The following is a 21,313-nucleotide window of genomic DNA, read 5'->3' on the forward strand; positions in this document are numbered from 1 at the left end:
AAAAAAAAAATCACAGCATTCAGTTAGAGTAAGTCTCTGCTTAATAAAGCAGCTTTGCTGTTTTAATTGAATTTAGAAAAGAACAGCATGAAATTCTTTTCAACTTGACACCAAACTAAAAATAATAGATCTCATCTCCACCTACATCTTCCTTCCCTGCAGCCATAGCAGCTTTTGCTGAAGTAGGATTGAGTTGGTGGTGGCCTCAGCCTCTAAGTAGGCTGCTTGCCTACAGGGCACAAGTGACTTGTCTCCCCTTGGAAACCATGTCATCTCTCCAATTCTTTATGTATGGAGTTGATATGAGTTGAATATGTTTTAGATTAAGCCTAAAAGGGCCAATTGAAAGGTTCAGTTCTTTGCAATGCTATGCAGTGAAATCACAGGCATATGTTAAGGGACAATAGCCACCACTCCCCCAAAACATCCGCCTGCTGTTGTTTTGTCTCCCAAGAATGTGCATCTTACCCATCCAGTAGGCTAAGAATTGAGCATGTGCATGATTTAAGTAATTACAAATACCTGTAAAATCATGATTATAGTTATGTTATCACAGAGATCTTAGGATTCTATTTCTTGACCTGGTCAGTTGTTTTCAGCAATGGCTGTGAATGGAGAGGAGGTAGTACTATTTCTTGGAAAATGCCACCCCAGATTGCCTTTATTTATTCAATGAATGTAAGTTATTACATGGAGCAACAAAATCCACAGAGGAAATTCAGAAACATGTTTAAAGTGAGAGAGGGAAAACTGTGTGACTCAAAGTTAATCATCAGCATGTCCCTTTGGTAAGTCCTTTCTAAACATCTACCTCCCGTGAGACCCATTGCAGTAATGCAGAAAGAAGCCAGCCTTTATTCTCACCCCATGGGATATTGTATTCTGGAAGGAATAAGATGCTCACTGATGTCATCATACAAGGGGGAAGAAAAGAAATTTTAAGGACTAAATAAGAGTATTGGGGGTTCAGAACTATCATTTTCAAGGTTTGACTGATGAGGGAGCAGAGTAGTTGGGGTGGAAGCAGGGGTGATCCAGGAGGAAACAGGAAGGCAGGAGATATTCTCTGGGAGGCAGATAGTACTGCAGGGAACAGAGAAGGCAGGCACAGGAAGGCAGGTTAGGGTCATCTTGTGGAGACTTTTAAAGCCAGGGTGAAGAACTTGGAGTGATGCCAAAGTGGTGTGGCTAGCTTGCCAATAGTACTTCTACAAGAATTTGATAGCTGTGTGAGGAGGGAAGGAAAGTAAGGCAAAAAGATAATTTGACTTTTAACTAACTGGGGAGGAGATCTATGGGAACAGAGAAATGGCAAAGGAAAATACACAGCAGATAGGTCCTCGGGCTCAGTAAAGAGGGGTCCCCTGAGTATTGGTCAATGCTGCTGAATTAAAGGTAGACCAGTACTCTGGCACCCACCTCATCCAGATGGAGGTCACTGTGAAGCTGTCAACACTGAAGTTCGTTGGCAGGTGACAGTGGGATGATTTGTTGGTGTCACTGTGCAGGGTGACTTTCCTTGCAAGAAATTTCTCATAAAAAGGAAAAAGTAAATGATTTAAGACCCTGGGAACAGGTTTAAGGGAAGGCATTTAAGAGCAAAGGGTGGCTGAACTTTTGCTCTGATCACATTCTCTCACTCATATTTTTATGAATGAGTCACTAGTCCTCAGCTTGCTGGGACTCACCCCTAGAATTTCTACAGACCTCACATAGAGTCCCAGAATAATTTCATAATTAAGAAATTCTGAGTAATGCTGATGCTTCTGGTAAGGGCCTGTTGTTAAAAGTTTGAGTTGATAGAATAGGATCAATTCATGGAATCCAGATTCAATCTCTCTCTCCTCTATCTCTCTCTCTCTGGCCCACCCTCCCTTCCTCCCTCCCCGCTCCTCCACCCTCCCACCCTCTCCCCTTTGTCTTGTGTTAGAAGACACAAGGTGACCCAGCAGGGTAGTTTAATGTGATCTTTATAGGTGAGTTGGCACAGGAGGTGCTTGTGCAGTATCAGTTTTGTGCCACACTGAGGTTTTGCCTTAAAATTGCCTTTGGAAGTATGGTCTACTAGGGATGAATTGATGTCTTAATAGGTGTATTGGTTTTCCTTTGCCCCGTTCATCCTACAGCCTCAGCTTTTCAATGCACTAAAGTTCCCTTTAAATGCTTACCTCCAGGGAAGAATTGGGACACACCACCTTTTCTGTGGTTTCTCTGTGCTCTGTGACACTGATAGTGCCCATTGTCCTTTTGACCACTTTCTGCAAGAAATGGCTTGATTGCTCAGGAAGACACAGCTATGGTGGAGTGTTTGAATGCAGTGGTGACAGCTTCTCTCAAAGAAGCCAATGTTAGTCTCTGAATGAGTACCTGTACGACACTTGATTATATGATTGGGATTGAGAGACTGCCAATTTCTCCGGGGCCTTTGATGAGGGAATTCCTAAGGAACTCAACAGAATGTTTTCATTTCAAAAAAGAAACCTATTACAACAAAGCTGTTAAGTAGTATCCTGCTAAGTAAAAACAGGTTACATTAGAGTTATTTGTTTGAAGCCCGAGCTCTACCATGCATACTGTCAGACTAATTCCACTGTGTGGAAACTGTAGCAGGTGTGTTTGGATGAAAGTGTGTGAGGTGGAGGGATTCTGCATCTAAAATAGTGAGCTGTTAAAGCTCCACAAGATTAACCTTCTCACAATTCCTCATAGCTGGTGCTCAATCCCTATCAGGTGTTTCTAGCCTCCTTCTCTGGGGCTCATCTTCTTGAACTCTTCTATAGTGGAGGGGCATTGGAAAGGCTCTCCTATTTGGGCCCAAAGAAGTTTAAAACTCAGTGAAAGATCATTTCTCCTTTCCTTTAGACCTGGCTGGAGCTGGGTCAGAGAAAGTCAATGACTAAATATAACTAGGTTGCTATTTCAGTAACTAGCATACTGCAGGTGTTACTTATTCTGATTGTTCTATGGGTTGGACATCTAAGGACCAGTTTTGAAGTAAAAACAATAATGGTCAATATGATTGGCTTTTATATTTGACCAGCATTCAAGTCTTGAGGTTCAGAGAAACTGTCTAGATGTGGTACACTGACTTTTAACTTCACCAAAATACTGTGTTGTTCTCTACATCCTAAAATGGGTCTAGCCTGAAGTTTAAAGAAGCTATATACATCTTGTCTTTGTTTCTGTGTTCTTGTTTATATTTTGAGAACAAAATAAATGAGGAGGGGGAAAATTCTGCCCACAAGTAGGTAATGGTGAGGCTCAGATCCAGATACCGATTGCAAGATTCTGCACTCCAAAAGAAACCTTACTCCACTTAGAATTCTCAGTGTAGACACATAAAAGAAATCAGCACTTTGATTAATCCAGGCTTTCATATCCTTCAGCACAATACTAAAAATCAGCACAATACTAAAAATCATTAGACTGACAAAATTCAACTAATAATAGTATGCGCTCACTCAGCAGCTTCATATATTGCTAGTGAGTGTATAGGTAGCTATAGTCTTAGGGAAGGAATCTGGTTGGAACTGATAAAAGTTCAGGCCAGTAATGGAGCAAGTAATATACTTTTGGAGATTCTTCGTAGAATACAATCATGTAAATATATTTCAATGGAATGGCAGGGAAAAAAAGAATTTCAAGAGGAAGAAAGTTGAACATATTACAAATAGCTGAGTGTAAAACAGCTATTTCACAGCTGGATTGGACATTCTGTGTCTATTCCGTGTCTGGGACACCTGGAAGTGTGATGCATAGTCCTGGTCAACACAGGACAAGATGGATTAAATAGTGATTTATAATATTTTATATAAAGTTTGAAGCTCTGCTATAGGCATCCAAGACTAGATTCTCATTTTAGTTTAAGGCAATCTATATTATTGATGACATAAGCTGGTTTAATCTGTTACATAGTCTGGCTTAACTGGTCAACTGGGGAGAATAATAACCCTCCTGGAAACTTTCCCAACCTTCCTTAAATGTAAGAAATATTGTACATATTTCATGCTATTATGAAGGTTCCAAATATATATCTTGGATAAACTGAAAGGGACTTGGGGAAACTGTACCTAGAAGCTTCCAGCCTGAGTTTCCCTTTCCTGCTGTACCATATCCTTTATTTCAAAAGTTTTGTGTGTGTGTGTGTATGTGTGTGTGACTATATCTGTGGAGTCTTATTTGTTTGGTGATCTGACCCATTATGGTAGATGCATCTAGATAATGGTCAATTTTTCAAAAAATGGGTTGAGTATTTAGTATGCATCCTGAAAGCATCATGTTAAGTTGAAAAACAAGGTATAGATAAATTAATTTTTTTAAAGAAACAATGATGTATATGTGCATGCTTGTCTAGAAAAAGTTTTGCAAGGATTGTAGCAGTTAGCATTCCTTTGAGAAAGTAATGGAAGATAGGAGACACTATCACTGTTTCCTTTATAGACTTGGATTGTTTAGATTGTTAAAATATATGTTGATTTTGGCCCTCCCTGGTAGCACAGCAGGTTAAAGCACAGCACTAAGAAGCTAAAACCACTGCAGCCCGAGTTCGATCCCCACCCTGGAGGTGATCCACCTGGCGTGGCAGACCTCTCCTGACCCGCCCGCTGCTCCCCTCAGCAGTGTACTTCGTTCGTCAGCTTACCCTGCTCCCCACTCTGTCTCTGGTGAATCCTCTTACCACCCCTCTACCTCTGGCCTGTACCCCAGTTCTGTATGCATAAGTAAACAAATCTTTTAAAGTATATATATGTTGATTTTTAGTTTGATAAAACTAAAAATTGACTGTGTACTTCAGAAAGAGAGAGAAATGTTTGCTAGGGGAAGGAGGTAGAGAGAATCATCTGGAGCAGCATTGAAAGAGAATGAGCAGGGATAGAAGATGTAAATGTGAAGCAGATTAGGAAGGACTATTTTCCCAGGTTCCATGGAAGTACCACTGGTTTTGTCCTGCTTCATGGAGCGAGAATCCCCTGGCATGATCTGCTGAGTTAGGGAAGCATGCTGTGTAATACTGTTACCCTGTTAAGGGCAACCTATTGGGTGATTCAGTGCTATTTTTAGATGTGAACTAACAAACATCTGCAAAGTGGCAGAATTTCAAGGGGGCTAGTGTATATTACAGAACTGGAACTTGTAGCCCACAGGCTGACATCAGAGGATGCTTCCATGTTTACATTAGTGCATTGAGTGGTTACATAACCATTTCCAACTGCTTGAACTGGAATCATTTCAGTAACTTACAAAATTAGAAAGCCTATCTTAGGCAAATCTTTAACTAATTTATTGTCATCGTTTTGTGTAGCTGTTTTTATTGAGTTGTAATTCACATGTCATGCTTGCCATTATTTTTAAGTATATAACTCCCTGGTTTTTAGTCAACTTTGTTCACAAAGTTATATGCGAGTCATCACTATATAATTCCAGAACATTGTCATCACTATTACCCTCTGGAAATCCTACACATAAGCAATGCTCTGTAACCTCTAATCTATAGTCTGTCTTTATGTATTTGCTTATCTCAGACATTTACATATATGTGTGACCTTTTGTGTATGTCTTCTCTCAACATATCTTCAAGATTCAACCATGTTGCATGTATCAGTACTTCATTCCTTTTATGACTAATATTTCATTTTATGGATGACCCTATTTTTTCTCCATCCGTTAATTAATGGATATTTGAGTTTTTTCCATATTTTGGCTATTACACATAATACTGCAGTGAACATTTGTATATGTACAGGTTGTCATGTTGTGTGAGCATATGTTTTCAGTTATCTTGGAAACAGACTTAGAATTTTTCTTGATCATGTGGTAATTATTTAACTCTTTGAGGAACTGTCAAAGTATTTTCCCATAGAGGTTTTTTTAAACACCATATGGATATTGTTTTTAACCTGAAATCTACTAAAGAGCAGAGTTATATCTTTAAATCTGTCAGCTATTACTGTGCTTTCATATGGTCCCAAACACCATAGGAACATCAGCAGGTCCAACTTTCCATCTGTGAATATTTACTGTGCGCCTTAATGCTGCTATCTTATAATGTAGGGGGATGTATCAGTCAGCAGAATGGGGAAGGTTCTTTTTGTCACGATCTGCCAGTCTGGGGGAGGAGGCAGAATTTACATAAATCCCCTCTCAACTAAATATATAGTTAACTGGTAAATGCTGTAAAGGAGAACTTGGTGATGTTAAAGCTGAGATCTTGAAAATATGTAACATTTATAAGTGAGGGTGGAGAGAAAACTTGTTCTAGTTGTGGAATCACATGTAAAGAATTTAAGGCAAAAAGAGTATGTTGCTTTCACCACAAAGGACTTGGGAGAAGGCAAGAGATAACAATGAGTGGGTAACTGGTGCTGCTTCATCAAATTTTTTAACTTATTTTTTGAGGCAAGTTGGAGGCATGAAATATTTTTATTAAGATGACTTTAGGCCCTCCCTGGTGGCGCAGCGGGGTAAAGCACTGCATTAAGAAGCTCAAGCCACTTCTACATGAGTTCGATCCCCGCCTGCCCTGGAGGTGACCACATGGCTTGGCAGACCTCTCCTGACCACCCGCTGCTCCCCTCAGCAGTGTACTTCGTTGATCTGCCTGTTCTGCTCCCCACTTTGTCCTGGTGAATTCTCTCACCCTCCGCATCTCTGGCCTATACCCCAGTTCTGTATGAATAAAATAAATAAATCTTTTTTTTTAAAAAAGATGACTTTATATTATGTATCTATGTATAAGTGCAAGGATATATAAATTGATACATGGTTATGGCCTATATGTGAGATCATTATACATAGTCACTATTGCTATACTGAAGCAATCAAGTGTAAGTTCAGGAAGCTGGTGGTGAGGCTAATGCAGACCTGGCATTTGGAGATGATAATTTTGCTGCAAGTAGGGACGCTGGTATTGGTGATAATGGAGAAGATATTTTTTAATTGCCAAAATTTGAGATACTTAGAGCATAAAATCTTCAGTAGTAAATAGTATCCCCAATTTTCAAAGTTTTATTTTGCATGATAGTAGGAGAAAATTTAAAATAGAGCTGAACAGTGAGGCATGTGAGCATAAGACTGCAACAAATCATAGTACAGCATTGCTAAGAAATAGAAATTAAGTTGCCTTATAAAGTATTACTAGAAAAATAATGGAGTTGACTCAAAATAATAATTGAATTATAAACAAAAAGACAAGATCATTGTGTGTACAAAACTTAAATGCTGTGTATAGTCTACCCGTGACAGATTGGAAAATGGAATTAAAATACCATTTACAATACAAGAAGAATGTCATCAGATATTAAGCACTAAATCCAATAAAACTCCCATATGTTGTAAACTACAAGATAAATCTGACATAACTAAATGAAAATGTAAGTAAATGGTACAGCTTGACCATAAATTAAAAGGTTCAATCCCCAAATCAAAATCCCAGAATGATTAAAAATTGACAACTTGATTTTAAAATTTTTATGGAAATGCATAGAAATTAGAAAAATCAAAGACAGTAGTATTAAAGAATGCAGTGGAAAGACACTACCTAATTTCAAGAGTTACCATAAAGTTACAAGAATCAAGATGATATGTATTAGGGTGAAGATATAAAATTGGATAAATGGAATAAATGGAGTCCAGAATGAGAGGTCCAGTGTAGTGGACCATGACACTTTAATGGGAAAAGAAAAATCTTTTAAGCAGAATAACAGATATGTTATTTGAAAGCTTAATACAAAAATGCATACTATCTAATTCAATTTATAGTCAGTGTAGGGCTAATCTATGGTGACCAATTTATATTTACCTCTAAGTATAAGGATGAATTGTAAGGGTCATGAAGGGTGTTTTTGTTCTGAGTGTTGGATTTATGGGTATTTACAATATTCATATCTCATTGAACAGAACACTTAAGCTCTGTATATTTTGTTGTAAATTATCCCTTCATTAAAGAAAGCTTCATGAGCATGAGGTGATTTTAAATTAATCAGGCAAGTATCCTAAATAAGGGAAGCAGCAGAAAACCTTGAACTTGGTAAGAGTGGTGAACCCCATCATAGGAAGCAGCCACCACTGCACTCCAGGCTCATGTCACTGGAAGGGAATTGAATGAAATCCTGAGCTTTCTAGATAAGCCCAAATCCTCATTTGCATGGCAAATCTCTTTACCTTAAAAGACATTGGACTTTTTTTTTAATCTATGTATTCCAATGAGACAATGTTTAGTTAATATGAGGTTGTATCCAAACTAAATAAATGCCAGTAAAGAACTCTAGATATTATTGAACAATATTTTCTAACTAAAATTAATGCAAATTTATAGCCTCATCTTCAGTATCAGTAAATCTTGGCTGTGGTTGTTAACAGCACTTTGCGAGCTCTCTGTGTTGCCTATTTATTAATTAAAGGGCAGAGTGATTAAAGGGCAGCGTGTGCTCCTTTATTCTTTATTCTTCAAAGCAACTAATTTTGAGGAAGATAATGCTAGCTAGAGGCAAAGACAGCAGCTAAACCCAGGACTCTTTTACTGCAAGTCTGATCTAAACCCCCTTGATTCTCTGGGGGTAACATCGGGGGAGCAGGTTTGTTCCTGGAGAGCCACAGGCATTAATATTCTGTGTGTGAGTATGCACTGATCAATTTCAGATGATTGTGGTTCAGAAACTTGTTCCCTAATTTTCTGAATATTGTAAAAATTGGAACTTAGACTTACTAATAGTTACAGATATTATAATAGAAATATTTAAGTTTTAGTTCTTCAACTTGGAATTTAGTTTTTAAATCAAATAAGTTGATTCACCAAAGTACTCTGTAAAATATTCATTGTTGCATTAGTTCATTAAGTGAGACACAATTTGCCTTATTGCCAGAGGTGCTAATGAGGTGCTAGAGATAAAAAAAAAAAAAAAAAAAAAAAGTATAACACTGCACCTGTGTGTAGAAAATTCTGGGACACAAACAAAAGATAATATTTAGATTAAATTGCTTAATATTGTATACTAATTTCAAGACATTGGTATATAATTAATGTCAGATTAGCTTTTTGGCATTTGGGGGGTATTATTATTGTGATTTGCTTCAGAGAGTGCAATGTCCTCTCTTCTAATATCAAAATAAACCTGAGTCTAGCATTGTTGTACCTATAAATGATTCATTCTGCACATATTTGCTGAATGACTACTTGGTGTCAGCTATTGTATTTTCCGGGGAATAGTGTTAGTCATAGCAAATTTAACTTTACCCTTAAGGAATTTACTGTGGGATAAGTTGTTGACCCTTAACATGTTCCTTTTCTCTTTCCTGGTGTTTGCTTTATCTTTTCATGCCTATTGGTATATTCATTATTATGTCACAGACACATAGCAGTGTGGAAATAGTATTGAAACACTAAGAAGTCAACTCTTATCATCATTTGTTGTAGCCTCTTTTTTTATTTCTTCTCAATAGTCTCAAGATTAAATATTTGCTGTTTTGCATTATTATAAGTCTAAAGGTGCAAATTATTTTTCTGTTGGCTTTGTGTTTAAGGTTTACTTATTTAGCAGTCTATTCTATGCTTGCTGTTCTTTTTGAATTCTTGTTATGGCTTCTAAAGTATTTTTAAGTTTGCCACTCCCCTTTTCACATATTTTCATGACTTCCCCTTCAGCTAAGCTCTGTAATTTCTCTGTGTGAAATAGAAAGCCTTCAGAAGCCCTAAAGAGGTCACCTTCTGGTATCTGAAATATTGGTTGTTTCTTGTTTGTATTATTTGATATGTTTTTGCTATCATAAACAACTTTTAAACCTATAAAAATTGCTACTAGCTAATTGATCTGAACTGTTTTAAACAGTCATTTCAACAGAAACAAATGTTTTGATAAATAATAAAATTGTCACCTTTTCTCTTTGCAGTTTTGAGAAATGGTGCTTGGGAAATTGTGCACTGGGAAAAGGTATGCATTGGTTTTTATTTCATTCCAGGAGAAGAAATGTGTAGAGGTATACTTTAATAGATTTAATTTTGTATATAATATAAGCAAAAGTTAAGAATTCCACTAATGTGGAAGCTACTTTAGTTATTAATGTAATCATGCAGTGCATGGCATCTTGAATTTGTTACTTTATAGCAATGATTTTGGAAAATAATAGACAGACTATTACCTTGAAATACTAGTTGGAACTTTTTATTTCTTTCATAATATATTTTGAGTACTGTTTTCATAGATTTCATTTAATCATAAACTGTTTTGTGTTGTAATTTTTTGCTTTAATCATTTACTGTCCAAGTAAAAATAATAGTTTTGATATTTCACATTTATAAATTTTACTTGAAATTTATACACTGTGAATAATCTTATTTACACATGGACTGTTTTCCAAAATAACTAAATGCCATCTTCTAGTGAGCTGGAAATCAATTTCATAACACCAACATTAGTTTGCTCACAATATCTCTAACACAGCAGTTAAGAGTTGAATCATAATATAACACGTGTTCTCCAAGTGCTTTTTAGGTCTCAATTTCAAAAGGTAAGCAACTCTTACTAGAACATTTAATCTCTAGTCTCCATAACTTGGTAACTTGGTGGCAAGGCCATTCTACCCAAAGGAATTGTTTTCAAAGACTGCTGGGACCTTAAAGGCAGAACTCACAGTCATATTATTGCACCCCAGTTCTTCCCTGCAGGTTAGAGACCAGACCCTCAATCTTGGCCTTTGGTTCTCATGGTCACCATGTCTCCCTGCCCAGAATAAGATTCTCTCAGCGAATTTATTCGTGTTGATTTTAAATCATTGGTTAGAATAAGGGTTGACAGCCTGTTTTTCAAATATATGAAAACTCATCACTCTCTTTCTTTGCTCTTTGACATGAAAATAATGATGAGGAAAATACTTATTTCTTACTTCGTGACAGTTACCTCTTTCAGAAAAGCAAGATATAAAAGAAAAGCTCAAAACACTGTTTCAGAAGAAATTTTCTTTATCCTTTTATCTAATACAACTAGACATAAACATTTTAGAGAAAATATAATTATGATAAATCAAATTTTTTTAAAGATTTGTTTATTTGTGCATACAGAACTGGGGTACAGGCCAAAGGCTCAGGGGTGGTGAGAGGCTTCACTAGAGACAGAGTGGGGAGCAGAACAGGCAGATCAACGAAATACACTGCTGAGGGGAGCAGCGGGCGGGTCAGGAGAGGTCTGCCACGCCATGTCTCCTCCGGGGCAGTCAGGAATCGAACTCATGCAGAAGTGGCTTTAGCTTCTTAGTGCTGTGCTTTAACCCGGTGGGCCACCAGGGAGGGCCAATAAATCAAATTTTATTATAAAGTATTTGCTTAACTAAGTTTGTTAATGTAGTTAGCATAAATGCATATCCTAACACATTGAATTATCAGTTTCTTACCTTCCCAACTACAATGCTTGTTCAAAAAATAAACTTATTAAAATATCTTATTTTCCTACTATATCATCATTATTTCAAGATTCTGCTTATCTGTCTAGATTATTGTAACTCTCCGATTTTTTTCACATAGAGAACAATTAAATTATCAGGCCACAATTATTCATAATGGCAGTATTTTCAGTATTTTCATCTTATAGATCATTGCCACACCTTGCTTAGGCAGAAGAGTAGAATTTAAAGCATTATCGAGAGTCAGTTAGGCAAAAGGAGCTGATGTTACATAATAAAGTAAATAGATAGTTAGGATTAATTATAGTTGACTCTATGATAAATTCAGGTAAATATGCAAAAACTAATAGCATTTTTGCTGGCATATCAATTTAGGAAAACGTATTGATAGAAGAGAGTTCTCTTTCCCAGTGATATGGATGGATATGGTCTTTGTAAAGAAAATATCAGAATTTTAGACGGCAAATATTCAGACAAATGTACAATTGTATCTTAGTCTTAGAAAAGCTAAAACTAAAGATATCATTTGTTCCAAAGTATTTAATGTTATCCCAGAGAAGTTACTTGCTTTCCCTAAAAGTTGACCCAATTACTCATCTTGTTTTCAAAAATAAGCATTTCAGAAAGTAGAATATTTTTGTATGAACAAAAAGCATAATATAAGAATTAACTTTAAATAAAATGGAAGGCAGAAGTTATATTAAAACAATGCACATCTATGCAAAAAATAGATATTGATAATAGACTAGAGTACTCTTGAAGTGAAGCCCATTTAATATTTGATGACTCATATAAATATCATTGGTAAAAATTAAGTCACTTGAGGTCAAAGATCAGCAGTTTTAAGAAATAATACAGTTTATACTTAAATCACAGCTCATGCTAAAATAAATTTTAGTTCACTGAAAGAGTTAAATGTTAAACTGTTTCTGAAAAACGTACAAACAGAATAAAGAATTCACTAATATTTGAAGAACAAATTCTATGAAATTTGATTATAAAAAATGTAAAGATATTATACACCAAATTACCATCAATAAGTAGGATATGAAACATATTTGTACCAAATATAACAAAGAATTTAAATTATTGTGATATAGTTAGCAAATAAATGGTAATAAGCAAGGAGAGATACAGTAGGGAAGTAGGACACAGTATACTATTCAATCTTATAATAATAAAAATTGCTCATTCAAAAATATTGAAGCCTTGATTGCTATCTACTCAATAAATGAAAAAAAAATCTCACATTTCAAAATTTTTATTTTGCTTAGTATTTCATTCCTATGTTATCCTAAGTTAGCAATTTGACTTTTCATAATTGAGAACCAGGATTGAGGGAACTCTTACCCTCAAAGTAAACATCAAATAAGGAAAAATACGCTTATTATGGCATTATTTATAATATTGTAAAAATACATGGCTATCCAACATTAAAGAAAGTATATTATAAGTAGTGACTTTCTACACTCTGGTGTGTTTTATCACAACTACAAGTTTTCAAATTCTGTGACAACACAAGAAATTTCATACCATTGCTGTTTAAGTGGCAAGTGGTGAATCACAACAAGTAAGACTTGTGAGGATTCTGTGTCACAATATAACAATTAGAGGTGAAAAGGCAGAATCATGTACACTAAGATGCTGGCCATGTAAAAATGGTTTATTATTTACTAAATGGTCAGGCATAAAAGCAGACACTTGCTTGTCGGGCTAGCCAAACTGTACATCAAGTCTTTAGCTCATTCAATTTTTTGTACAATTAAAAATAAAATCAGTATTTGAAAACCAAGCACCTAATCCATATGCCAAGTTAATGTGATAAACTTTAGTGCAGATGGACTTCAGTCTAGGGTTCTCTTCTGCTTTTATAAATGTGTGGCTACCGTGGTTGCTTTTAATGGACCACACAGGACATATAAAACTGCAAAACATACATCCCAGTTATTCACAGATGGGCAGTCCTCTGTTCTCAAACATTAACAGTTCATCTCTCTGGTTATTTTCCTGACACCTTTTTACTATTGCACAAGGTTAAGTTGGAAGTGTCTAGGTTTTAAAGTAAGTATTGCAATTATAAAGCTCTCTACAAGAAACAGCATTTCCATTCTTGAAATGTAACCAGAAGTCTTCATTTTCCTCACACAAAAAATAATTCACACTGACAAGCCGCTGAGACTGTTCATGGATTTTGAGATAGATGCATGTGGCGAATCTAGGGCATGAATTAACACCTGGTTTTGTAGGGAAGCATGGAGTGGAGAGCTGTATGCACATATAAAAGTTCATGTCATAAAGCTGCTTTAACATGTAAGTTCCCACCATGAGATGTGGTTCTGTGGATTAAGAATTTGTATCTCAGTAAAATATTAAAATATTTTTAAAATATTAAAAAATACATATAAATATCCTAGGGCCTACAAATGGACTGAGTTGGTTTGATTTTTAAACCAATCTATTAGAATTTGATAATCTTACCTCTTATGTTGTCTGCAGTTGTAGTTGCTGATGTCAGTGAGTTGTGAAGGCTTAGGCAATAGAAAAAAGCCCTGAAAAATATTACCTTCATTTCACCTAAAGCCACTTTGTCATGATGCTCCTACAGTAAAAATAAGTGGTCAAAACTTTTTTGCTACCTTGACTTCTGTTTTTGTCTGTTCTTCTGCACACACCAGACTGCAAGGGTGACTGCTGCATCAATAACTCAGAGCCCAAAAGCAGAGGTGTTTGGATGTGTTTGAATGAGTGAACTAAAACATCAGCCCTATTGGAAGGGAGCAATTGCCCTGCTTTCTTCACATTTCTGTGAGATGCTTTAACTTTCAGTGAGCCCTTGTTTTCCACAAGTCACTGGAATAACTATATTATCACCATAGAAGATGTTATTATTTTCTGTCATCTTCAGTTTGATAACTACAAGCCTCACCTTGATCTTTGAGCAGAGAAGTTAGAAAGCAATGCAGCCAATTGGAGATCTTAAGTCTATAAGGTAAACAAATAACTTGATTTTATAAAGAATATTGGAGAGAAAACTGACAGAGAATTAACAAAGCATTCACACAGAAAACATTAACAGATTGGAAAGAAAACGTTAACAGAGTTAAAGAACAATAAAATAGTAGCCTGGGTGGCTCTCAAGTTCCGTGGCTGCAGAACACTGACATTTCTTCATCTTGCTTTCCATGGGGATTTTCAAAGTACGTTATTTAGAGGGCCACTTCGCATCTATACTTGCTATTTCCTATTTTTCCAGTTTGCTTTTTTTTTTTCCTTCAGAAGAAAGTGTTTGATTCCAAGAGCCTGGCAATTTGTTAATTCAGATCATCCAGATTCCCACTGAAGTAATTTATTTTTAATCAAGACATTCAAATCTTCAGTAGCACAGATGAGAAGATGCCCTCCATTGTTTCCTAACCAGTCCCTTTCTCCCTTTCCACCCCACCGCTACACAAAATAGAATATAATAAACTGTCTCAAATTATTTCTTATCCACATTGATAATCATGTTCGCTTTCCCATGAAGAAGTGTTCTTTTAGGGTTCAAGAAGTAGGGACGGGAATGACAAAAATGCTTTCACCAAAAAAATACTTTCCTCTCTTGATTAAATACTGGAACTTATTTTTCAATTCATTTGGCTGTTAAGGAAAACTTTCAGGATAAAAGGGAGTAGCTATCAATTTGGTGTGGTTAGCAACAAGGTGTTAAATAGTTGAAGTTGCACTGTTTGCTGGAAGCTCTATGATAAATCTGTCATTCAAATTTCTTCTAACAGTTTTTGGTCATAGAATGTCTTCAGCTGTCTTCATGCTAGCTCTAAAAATGCTAACAGCAAACTGAGAAAGAGTTTAAGCTCTTTATTTTTTCTTTAAAATAAGGTAAATTTACTTATGCAATGTCAGGCATGGCAGGACAACTGGATGTGACTGTAAGGCTAAGTTCTTTTCACAGTGATGCTGGGCAAATAAATTAGAATCTAAGACTCATTTCTTTCCTCTCTAAATTATGATGATAGCTAGCACTTATTTGATAAAATCATCATGAGAAATAATGATCTCATTCCTTTCCAGTTTTATTGAGATCTTAAGCAAAGTAATGATTTTATTTAACAAATTCCTCGTTATTTTTATGTCAAAGAGAGAGAATATGAGGAGTTAAGATATCAATTAAGTGATTAAAGTGGATGGATTTATTTTATTAGCCATTATTAAATACATGAGAAAAATACAACATTCATTTTTTAAAGGATTGTCCCGTACTTAGATAATTTTACATAATTTTGTGAAGATAATGGTTTTTGTTTGCCAGTAACCATTTTACTATATTTATGCTTAAATACAATGGGATGTATATTTGTAACTATCTTTCAATGCAGATAATTAACCAATTCCCAGTTTTCTTTCAGGTAAATGTTGGAGATATAGTTATAATAAAAGGCAAAGAGTTTATACCTGCTGACACTGTACTTCTCTCATCAAGGTAGAGATACCTACTGATGCTCAAACAGTGTAGAGGATGGTTTCTCTACCCTGCATTGACCTTGTGATTTCTCCAAGGAAATAAGGAATAAACGAAGAATTTTAAACCTCTCCTGTGATTTTGAATTAAGCATTAAAAAATATGATTTACTGAAAGGACTCTTTCAAGTTTGCCATATAGAATAAGTGATAGGTACTCTATAATTCCAGTGCTATAATTACAATTAGAGTGTACTGTAAATCTGGATATGTTCAGATCCTTTTGTAGATCCTAATAATCCCTTATAAGATGTCCTATCATTTATTCTATATAATATATGCACTGGGTTCTTTTGATTTGAACTTGCAAATCTTGTTCATGATAAATTCCTCTATGATGCATTGATATATTCCTACAAAGTTTCTTGATGTTATGGTGAACTGGTACAAGAAAACAGATGCATAATTTCTTTGTTGTCATATCTTTTGAAATGCCATAATCCCTCAACAAAAAAATTAAATTGCTGTGTTCTTTTAAATTCTTTCATCACTGAATTTAAATAATTTTTTGTTTTACTCGTATTTAAGATAGTCATGAGTTAGCATTCAGAACACATGGCACTTTTACCCTGTAAAGAATGTGACTTTCAAATGGTTTTAGGGTTTAAAAATATAAAACTAGGTCTAAAATAAATTAAGAAAAAGTATTTTTTAATATATTTTAGAGGTTGTTTATCATCATTTCCTTGGACAGTTTTATTTGTAAAACCCACGTATAAATATGGACAGTGTCCTTTTTTCAAAATCTGTTTAATCAGGTCATTATTTAAGTTTAAATTTATGAGAAGCTAGTGAAACTGTCGAGCAAATGAATTACCCATATATTTACAGTAGTAAGTCTGCAACTATAGTTATAAATATTGCAGTTGTATTTCCATATTTTACATAGTTAGGAGGTTTTAGTATCACTAACCTATAAGTTTTGCTTTCAGAAAAATAAAAACTAAAAGGTTTTGAAACCAACCTTTCTGTTATTACTTTTCTTTGCTTATAACTTTACTAGGGTAAGTTTCCAAAACTGTAAGAAAGGTAATGAACCATACAAGGCCTCCTAAGAATAAGTTTACTATGAACTTAAATATCCTTATCTCAGCTACTAGGTAGCATCAGATACTTGAGAGAACTCTTGTTTAGAAGGCAGAAAGCCAAGGCTCATATTCTAGCCTGGTGAGTTTAAACAAAATATTTAATCTCTCAGGCCTTGATTTTACATCTTAGCAAAATAGAGAGATTGATTACCAAATTCTAATATTACGCAGTTCTCCTTTTTGTTTAAATTGACAATCTCTAAATTAAGTCTTTCCCTTATTAAACTTGTCATACCCAAGAATACCATAAATGCTAAACCATTAATTAACATACTTTGTATGCTCAAAGATATGAGGATAATTGACCCTCTTAACTTAATTCTAGGTTGAAAGTTTTCAAAATACTTCTGTCTCTCTCCAAGGTCTCAGAAATACCCAGTAATCTCTGTTCTTGTATTTCTTGACTATCAGAACTTTTCTACAGAATTTATTTTCTGAAATCTAAACCTAAAATGTTTTTCTGCTAAAAACTTTGACTAGTGCTATTAATAATGATATATCAAAATTATTCCTATATCTTAGATATAGCACCTGTTATAATTAGCTCTCTCCAAAGATCATTATTTTTAAATAGATTATTGATTCATTGCTTTTTGTTTTGTAGGATTCAAAATAAATTGTAAGACTAATATTAACAAATTTTTCTATTCAAGTGACAAAATATCACCTTTCACTTGTTTTTTTCTCAAAGAATTTTTGCATTACTTAGCTCTTTTGAGCCCACCATAGTCTTTCTTATTATCATTCAATAGAAAAAGGAATTTTTTTACTTTCTTATGACTGCTTTACTTTAGCTAATGACTAGACTAAGGTTGGAATACTTTTAATATATCTGCATATCCCACTGTCCACTCAAAATTAGTGCATAGTGATTTTTAACTATAGGTGAACATACTATTTATCAGTAAGAATAAACAACTGCTTATCATATTTCAGTTACCAAAAAAAATGTGCAATTAAGTTACTAGTAGCACATCTTCTTTGGATAGGTTGGCGTTAATGCATGAACATGGCTGAAAGTCACTGTGCTTCATTACTTCCACTTTGAAATAAAGAAAATGAATTTTAGAATATAACAATATAAAATATAAGAAAGTAAAAAAAAAACCCCAACCTACTAATTCAAGACCTATTAACTCATAGAATATCTATTTTATACCCTCTGAAAAATTTCTCCTGGATTCAAAAGCTTACCTCCTAAAATAATGTGTTACTTAATTAGTAAAAACTTCAAAAGTCTGCAATTGTGACTTCTAATTTCTTGAATCTTCATCTTTACAAATTTGAATTAAAGTTAATAAAATATTCATGCAGCTAACTTTGAAAATGTTCTGGAATCAGAAAATTTTTAATACATGTGTATGTGTAGGAGACCACATGTTGCATACATCTTTGTTTTTCAAAAACCTCAAAGGTTGTTGCCACCATTATTTCTTTCCTTCTTGGATGGAGTAGATATACAGCATATGGTATGAGAGTCAGAAATTGGAGAAAGAAAAATCTGTAAAGTAGCTTCCTATACAAAAATAGTTTTTTATTGAGTATGACATGTTTATGAATACTTTCAAAAATTAGGTATTCACCAAAGTTGGGTTTAAAAACCAGAATTAATCCTTAATATTTACTTTTCTTGTGCCACTAGACCTGATCAAAATGTTTTGAAAAAAATGGCATTAGACATTTTTATTAACATGTATTATTTTCTATAATAATTTCAAACTTTCTGTCTCTTTTGTCCATTTGTTGTTTTTTTTTTCTCTGTTATTCATTTTTTTTCCGTTTAATTATTTTAAACTGGGACCTATAGGTGGCAGTAGGGGAAATAGTGAAAGTGACCAATGGGGAACATCTCCCAGCAGATCTCATCAGCTTGTCCTCAAGGTTAGAACCACTGAGATGTACAGGATGTGTGTATGTGGATCCTCACCCTACACCAGAGAGCAGTTGCACTCAAACATACTTGAGTTCTGTTTGTCTCCCTTTAAATACAAACTTTTTTGTATTCCTTGGTGATGGACATTTGCAGATCTTTAAAAGTCTTTATATACAGTGTTAGATGATGTTCATCCCTCAAGTGGACAGATTCAGCTCCTATTGTTATCAGTGGGAGTCCTTAAGTCCTGCCAGTAAAGATTTAATTCCTATGCATCATTAATGGAGATTCCTATATTAATAACATGCTTAACTACTCAGACTTTCTTTATTACCTTCCTAGGATATTGTCTTAAACAGTGTTAAGCTTTTTCATGAAGCACAATTATTAAGAAATTTATAAAATTTGACCTATTTTGTATTTGAAACTTTCTAATAAAATTCTATAGAATCCCTTCACTGATTATGATTGTAACTTGGGCTTGTATAGGGTTTACAGAGGACCCCCTGCACAAAACTGGATGTTGTACATTTTGTACTGCATGCTTTGAGATCAGTTATTATCCCACTTGTAACTAGTGACAAAATGCACGTTACTGTGATAAGTGTTTTACTAGTGTCTGTATTGTGATGTGCATCTTGTTTCATTTTCCACTTACTAATCCAAAAGCCTGCTTTGCTTCTCTGACTGTAGCTTGTATTTTGGATGTCATCATAATTTGCTGAAATACTTATTATCTAGCATGATTCCTTATCTGCACCTTCTTGCTGTCTTTTCATAGCACTGTTAAGAACTACTTCATTAACAGTTGACTTAAGGGATTAACAGTGTTCTGAATTTGGATGCATATTTTATTGGCCCCATATCAAATAGCAGCCAACCATTCCACTTTCTGATATCCTAGCCATTTACAGTCCCAGAAAGTTGCTTTAAAAAAATAGAAATAAAAGAATTACAATCAATCTCATTTTAATGTGAGAATGCCCTTGGATATGTTGATCAGTAAAGTTTTAATACATTTGCTACCAAAATATGGAATCAATTTTGTTCATCTAGCATTGGTCATCATGCTTCTACATTATCAGGAAATGTGTTTTATAATTTCATAAACTGTTTATGTTTCAAATTTTAAAAATAAGTACAATAGGAGCAATTGCCAGAGCCAAATTACTACTGTGACATTAATAAAAATAAAATTTCAAAATAATTGATATTTCAAAAATAGAAAACTTTCCAGTTGAGGAAATCTATCAGTTTCTAAAAGAAAAGGGTCAGGGAGGGAAATCCATAAAGTAAATTGGAGAATTACAAAGCTACATTAAAACAAGTCTGTAAAATATTTGATGAATAAGCAAGTATTTCACTTATTTTCACAGACCACAGTTTCCTCCAGCCTACAAAATTAAAAGCTAAATGTTCCTTTCTGAAATTAGGATTAGTCTCTTTTGCACATGTACACATTGGAAGTTGATTAGAAAATTCCAGTGTTTGAGAGTTGAACATTTCTAACTTTGACTACCTATGCTACCAGACTATCGTCCTAGTTACTTGAACATCAGTAAATTAGGCTTACTAAATAACCTACTGCTAATAACTTGACTTCAAAATGTTTTTCTTTATAGTTGAGGATCAGATTATCTAGTTGGGCTGCAGAATTACAGATTTACAATTGCTGGGCAAGTGAAGTTAGCTACGAAGAGGAATATATGAGGAGACCCAGAGTGCAGGTCATGTGATTACATGGGAGACATGGACCCTTCAGCCAGCCAACACTCACTAGACCATTAAAGCACTGATGAGCACCCTTAAATAGATCTTAGCAGGGCAACTCAGGGAGTAGTATTGCTCAGTCGACTGATTCTAGTTTTAGCTGTCATAAGAATCTCTGAAGCAATTTCAATAAATAAGAGCAGAAAAAAATAGGGAGGGAAAGTATATATCCACTTTCACTATAAAATATATTCATGCCATTTTAAAAAGTAGTGTAAAGATGTAAATATTATGGTTCACATGATCCTATTTACCTCTTCAAGAGAATAGTAGAAACAAGTTTGTAGCATAGAAATCTGGAATTTTCTAGTCAACCACTTTCCTTAGCCAATTTGCATGTGTGCTACAAGTATGAAATTTCACATGAAGGTTTTTGAGCTAAAGACAAATCTGGACACAAAAGTGCTCTACATTTCAATACACTGCTGTGTCTATATGGATGGACAACTGAAGCATAATGTGGCAATCCAATCATTTACTGTACCCTGAAGATCAGTACTGATTATGGTCAGGAAATTGCTTTTGGGTCCTTCTGGCTGAAAAATTGATCCATGCGTCATGCATAGGTTGTCTCACAGCATCTTACTGTTAAAATGAAAAAATAAAAGAAACTAGGCAACTAAAGCTTTGTTTAGAATGAAAAGCTTCAGTGAATCTGAGCACTTAAATGTTGTTA

The 21,313-nt window shown here is 34.7% G+C and overlaps 1 protein-coding gene across 2 annotated transcripts in view; it reads left to right on the forward strand.

Annotated features, from left to right (window-relative positions):
• The window catches only part of ATP8A1 (ATPase, aminophospholipid transporter (APLT), class I, type 8A, member 1), a 207,502-nt gene that overhangs the window by 43,048 nt on the left and 143,141 nt on the right, over nucleotides 1-21,313 (forward strand). Inside the window, exons 6-7 of one of the 2 annotated variants that reach the window (XM_004681324.2) lie at nucleotides 9,886-9,926; nucleotides 15,795-15,868. In XM_004681324.2, the coding sequence (XP_004681381.2) occupies nucleotides 9,886-9,926; nucleotides 15,795-15,868 (115 nt within the window). Of the gene's footprint in view, nucleotides 1-9,885; nucleotides 9,927-15,794; nucleotides 15,869-18,801; nucleotides 18,876-21,313 lie in introns of both variants that reach the window. The other variant, XM_004681323.2, reaches the window with a different exon arrangement.

The sequence above is a fragment of the Condylura cristata genome, unplaced genomic scaffold (genome assembly GCF_000260355.1).
Source record: "Condylura cristata isolate star-nosed mole 26May11 unplaced genomic scaffold, ConCri1.0 scaffold00012, whole genome shotgun sequence".
NCBI lineage: Eukaryota > Metazoa > Chordata > Mammalia > Eulipotyphla > Talpidae > Condylura > Condylura cristata.